Source organism: Onychostoma macrolepis, chromosome 15 (genome assembly GCF_012432095.1).
Source record: "Onychostoma macrolepis isolate SWU-2019 chromosome 15, ASM1243209v1, whole genome shotgun sequence".
Classification (NCBI taxonomy): Eukaryota; Metazoa; Chordata; class Actinopteri; order Cypriniformes; family Cyprinidae; genus Onychostoma; species Onychostoma macrolepis.
The window spans coordinates 6,144,258-6,150,257 of NC_081169.1; the positions used below are offsets into that span (position 1 = coordinate 6,144,258).

Below are 6,000 nucleotides of genomic sequence, written 5' to 3' on the forward strand. Positions count from 1 at the left end.
ACTGAAAGCTTTTTACACTGTTTCAAAGAGATGCCATATAATTTATTATCATTTTCCAGCTGTAACACAAACTATAGTAATTATTTTTGTCAGAAACTATTGTTACAATGGTAAAATCTTGGGACAAGGACATGTGGAAATCATATCAAGACCTGGTCTTGCCTTGCTAATACTGATAAGGTTGATATGGCTGCTGGCATTTTTGTAGTGCAGTGATGAAGATCTCAAGATCTCTAAAGAGAATGCAATATAAATAATGTTGGAATGAATAAGAACAAGACAGTTCCATGGCTGGGTCAAATGCATGTACACATCCTATATATCAAATGCACATGTGCACACATACATAGCACATACAACGAATAGCAGACATCTGGCAAAAGTGACAGTGCTCTGAAAGGGGGCAGCTAAAAATACCAACCACCAACTTGGTCTTACATCTTACAGTCTATGCCATGTTTAAAAATATATCACAATGTTGAGAAAGCAAGCTCTGGTCATTTGTCACCCTGTCACTTTCTCCCACCTAGGTCAGAGATACCTCAGCCTACATACCTCTCTCTGGGTCTCATTTGAAAAATAACAAGACGGGGTGCAGAGAAAGCACATGAATAGAGAGATGCATACTGGAGATAAAAGTCATGTGATGATATTTTACAGATGGCATTGATGACAGAGCGATCCATTTGGTTGATGGATATTAAAAAGGCCTTAAAAAAGGAGGATTTTATTATTATTATTATGATTATTATTATTATTACATAATCCTTGTCCATTAGAAAAATGAATCAGCTATGTTTTGTTACAAAAAAAAAAAAAATGAAATACAACCTTATGCGATATAACCCTTATAATTGTATTACTTATATTGCATTTGTTAAATATAATAATAATTTATGATTTTAATAGTGTTTTGAGAGTGTAAGCTAAAATATGTGTTGATAAAAACAGAAAATGTAGATTGAAAATAGATAACTATTTAAAATGCAATTAATCAATTCTAAAGAAATCATTGTTATATTTTCAGGTGAAAAACTTGCATTTTGCAGCAACCTGTAAATGTACAAAATAATAAATAAAATTTAAATAACAGTTATAATAATAAACTTTACGGTTCTCTAAAATTTGCACTCATTAGAATCGAAATATAGTGTTAGATATATAAATGTATCTATAGCAGCATGAATAAAAAATAACAATATATTATTTGATTAATAATAAAAATAATTAAGAAAGGAATTAATTTATAGTAAATTAAACAACAGTTCATATCATATCATTATGTGACAGGACTATTATTTTTCCATGTTGTCCTCAAAATGACCTCTAAACATGTTTGTCCTCTAAAGAGCAGACTACGGCAAAGGATTACAGCTCATTCAAAAAAAAAATTGTCCTATTGCATTTAGTGGTGGAATTGTACTGATATCAACAACACTTCAAAATACAATCCTTCATTCATCCTAAAGTGGGGGGAAAAAAGACTACAGCCCTTAAGTAAATAAATAAAAACTGTGTAATCTAATATTATTCAAAGACAACCGGTGAAATCAGTGGCTAACATTAAAGTCAGTGGGTGGTTTGACTCATTCAAAGTCTCGTCTTGATGAAAATATCATGTTTAACCACAGAAGCTGAAGCATCTAATGCATGAATTGCATTAGTAAACAACTGAACAAAATGAGCAAAAAAAAAAAATACTGTGTGCATTTGGGGAGGGGTGTTAAGGACGCTAACGCAGAATCTTTAAATAGGTAACAGAGGATTGCAGGGCACAGGTCTTACAGGACTGTCTAACAAACTTGAACAGATGGGCCTCTAATCAGCAAACTGCCTTAATTGCCCCCAATAGATTAACTCCCACCAAACACACAGTTCCACGCAGCCAAATTTACTCAAATCATTCCTCACATTTCTCCTTAGACTCTTGAAGAAATCCCAGTTAAACATGAAATGAAGTCATTATTCTGACTCATATGGTTCTGATTAGTTTGTATAATTCTGTTAGTATAACAGTTACCGTCAGGACTGTATAATCCCCGATAACAACAGCATGTTTTAATACAGGATTTAGACGGCTGAGATTATAATCCGTCGTGCCTGCATGTGTTTTTGTGGACAACAAGTGACGGATTATAATTTTCGAGTAACAGATCTGAGGCGGTTACGTTCCTCGTCCCAAGCAGCTTTTGTGTCTTCATTTATACTCAAATCTGTTTTGCTGTAAATCAAGGTGCTAAACATTCCCATTCCTGCTGATATTCTGTTATCAGCTATATTTTTGGTCATAGCAATTGCATTTATTTGCACAACATGGCTGTCGTGCACATGCAACAGTTGTAGAGTATCTTTTTATTTATTACAGAAAAAAAAAACAATATCTGTTAGGCAATGCTGAGCATATAACGGAAAACAGAAGGACACGAGCATGCAAGCAGTCGTTTCAGCACATTGCTATCTTCAGCGCTCACTTAACAAACAACATTCACCCTTTTTAAGTAGGTCAGCAATTAAAGACAATCAGCTGGATTCAATTATCTCAGGTAAACCTCAATTATCACAAGTAGAATTCCAAGAAAGTCTAATCATTCACATATATAGCAGAATATTACAAGTATACAACTACAAAGAATGATTAAACATTACAAATACAGCAGATATAGCAGAAGAGAGAGAAAATATAGTAGTAATGATAATAATAATTTTTACAAAAAACGAGAGTTCTAGTTCTTCATTCACACCCTCAGGAAATAAAGATTTAAGTTCAAAGATCCAGAAAGCCTCTCTTTGCAACAACTTCTTATCTCTATCTCCACCTCTTCTATGAGGTAGACATATAACATATAACTAAAAACACCATCTCTTAAAAAGTTAGAAATATATATATTTTTTTTAATCATAAATGATTGAAATGAAAGTCTTAACAGGATTTTTTTTTTTTTTCAATTTAATTTTGATGTGACATTTATTATTAAAAACATCGTTCCTTAATAAAATAACAATAGATAAATGCTAAGCAAACTGCATTCAAACCAATAAGATTCTTCTTCAATCTGTGCCCTTTTATTGTACATCAGGGGTCATTCATTCACACAACGGCCTTATTTGATACGCGACTATGGCTCTAATAATAGACGTTTCCATAGTGACAGGCCAAGCAGCATGTGATAAACCTTCCAGACTACAGGCTCGAATTTTCTAGAATACAGTTGCTTTCTGAGATGAGAAAGTGGCCACTTATAAAGGGAAGGTTGTTTATTCTTAGATCATACAAAAGGACACAGAACCAATCTTACTTATTATAGTTATATTCGTAACTTTTCCACAATGAATAAATTAGCATATTAAGATGTCAACAGCTAATTTAAAATCAAGAATTACATTTTTAAAGACTGCGCACTCATCAGATATGTGCTGATTTTATAAGAATACATGAACGGCAAAAAAAAATAAAAAAATGTCAAAGCACATCCAGCAAGAGCAGGAAAGCTAGTGAGCGTCTCATTTCACTGTCTGCTCTGCTGGGCGATGGTGACTGATGAGTTCTTACTGCTCTTTTATGAGTTTCAGCTGAGGCAGGGTGGCGCAATTTCAATTCAAAGTTATTACAAAATACATCTCAATATTTTTTATTTCATATTTGCCCAAAGTGAGAAATGCCTTGGAGAGCTTCGCGTTTGGAGCTCAAACAGCAAGAGTAGGGGTGTATTTATCTCCCTCCTCCGAAGAGGAGGATTATTTCTGTTGTTTTCTGAGGGTGAGCTTTCGTAACATCCTCACCGCTTCAAAATGACTGCCATTCAAAGCTTCACATTGAGGACTCGTGCCAGCGTTTGCCCAATAGCCATTTTACATCAAATCCTCAAACCATTTTTTTTTTTTCAAAGCACGGGTCTCTGTTCCTTTCTTTGCATCAAGCACTAACCTTCCCTCGACAATGTCTGTCTGTCTGCAATTTTCCGAAGAGATAAGTCTATTTTCCTGTCTCGCTTCATTCTGTTTTTCCCTCCATGGCTCCCTCCTTACGTACACACCCTTCCATGTTTGCACCTACTGACCATCTCTCCAGTTTAGCCGAATCACACCTTTTTACACCGGTGCAAAGGTGCACAATTAAAAACAGGTAAGAAAGATAGGAAAATCATGCTTAAGGCACAATTGGCCTTAAAAAATTATAAAGACAGGTTTAAATTTCTCGCTGCACACATATGCATCCACGCAGGCGCAGTCCCTTAAGTACACACACACACACACACAGCTATTAAGGCATTGTGTAGTATTTTTCAGCTACTGCCCTGCATTTGTCTTATGAATCTTTTTTATTTTTTCTTAAGGATTTTTACATCACTGTTTAATTTTTATATACTTCATATTAAAAAAGTCTCACATTAGATATGCAATTTAGAAAGCATGGTCAGCAAGGTATTTAAAACAAACACATCATCTGAAAAAAAGAGTAAGTAACAACATGATAGATTTTGTAAATACGTCTGTATGATATGAAAAGGATTAAATTAAATAAAGCAAATGGCTTTTTTTTTTTTTTTTTTTCACTGCTATCCACCCACTGTGAGGCTCAAGTGCACAACAGGGATGTCTTACAAAAATAACTGGATGTAATATAACTTCATTTGACGTGCCCATCTTAAATGTTTAAATAGCCACAGCGTTAATTATCTGCCATCAAATGATTGTGCTTATTTAATAAACCAATTAAATACAGTGCCTCAGTTTATTTAAAATCACCTAAAAAAATAAACCCTTTATCAATTAAACAAATTCTTGCCGTCCATAATTAAATTAAACTAAGTTGATTTAAAACAGTTATATGGATGGGGGAGGGCGCAGCACACATAACCAATATTAAATACGTCAGTCATTGTGGATAAAAAGAAAATAAATAAATAAATAAATAAGACCTTTAAAATAGGATGTGCAACATTATTGAAAAAGAAAAGCGCACGGATGAGTAGCTTCTACAACACTCAGTGTGATAAACAAGAGGTCACATTCATTAACATCTCCCCATGCGTAAAACAACCGACAAGAAACCTGTGCAATACCTGCCGGAGGCCCCTGTGTGTGCACACAGGAATCATTATCGGGAGCTTTTTCACAGTACGCAGTGCTTATATAGTGCTGGCATCATCAAGGCCATAATGTAGACTGATAAGGTGTTTTTTTATAAATGATTAGAGGAGGGAAACTCTCCCAGCCTAGGTGACCACCCGTGACAACATTCAAAATCCTGAAATGAATTTGTATACAGTACACCCTTTCCTGAATGTCCTGATGAGAGTAAATGAAGTTTGAAATTATAGGAGAGAAGGGGGAAAAAAATCAAGACTAACCATTCAGGATGCTCTGGAGAAAGAGAAATGCCAATATCCACATGCCCCGCTGCGTTCAATCCCCAAGCTAGATTTTCCTCTTTTCACTCCGCACACTTTGTCCACTGCTTTTTCCTGATCTCCCACTCAGAATGCCACCGGTAAGGTTAAAACAAAAGCCAGTCCAGATTGCCTGTGCCAGCGACTTGAGCGGATCTCCACCGTGCGTATTATGTGTGCGCTTTTGCGCCCGGTCGTTGCGCATGAAGGATGTGCGGATGTTCTAGTGTGATTGTCTTGGTTAAAGCTCGGATGCTCTCCGGATGCTGCTGTGCTTCAGGGGGGATGCTGGATGCAGGTGCGATGTTGATTCAGGAGCGTCTTTCAACAGAGCAGGTGGTGATGCGGAGGAGAAAGAAAACTTTCAAAGCAAAAGCAACGGTGCCGTTCAAGTGTGTCATTTAAACCAAGGGGAACCAAGTATTTCGGAAAAAAAGGGAAGAAAAGGAACTAAACAGGGGAGAGTAAATCATAGATGTTTAATCAGAAATGGGAAAGGAAAGAAAGTCCGGAGAAGCTGAAGCGGCAGGAACAAAGGTGAGATCCCAGAGTCAGACCATCTTCTTGAGCACCTCTCGCCGTCCAGCAGGCTGCAAGCAGGCGCATCTTC

General features: G+C 36.1%; 1 protein-coding gene across 4 annotated transcripts in view; it reads right to left on the reverse strand.

Moving 5' to 3' along the window:
• Positions 1 to 5,476, reverse strand: part of dscamb (Down syndrome cell adhesion molecule b) — a 181,312-nt gene extending 175,836 nt beyond the window's left edge. For all 4 annotated transcript variants that reach the window (XR_009266038.1, XR_009266039.1, XM_058744500.1 and 1 more), the window contains exon 1: positions 5,352 to 5,476. Coding sequence is in view for 2 of the 4 variants with exons in the window: in XM_058744500.1 (XP_058600483.1) it covers positions 5,352 to 5,394 (43 nt within the window). In the remaining 2 variants the exon portion in view is untranslated. The remainder of the gene's footprint in view (positions 1 to 5,351) is intronic.
• Positions 5,477 to 6,000: the final 524 nt, after the last annotated feature.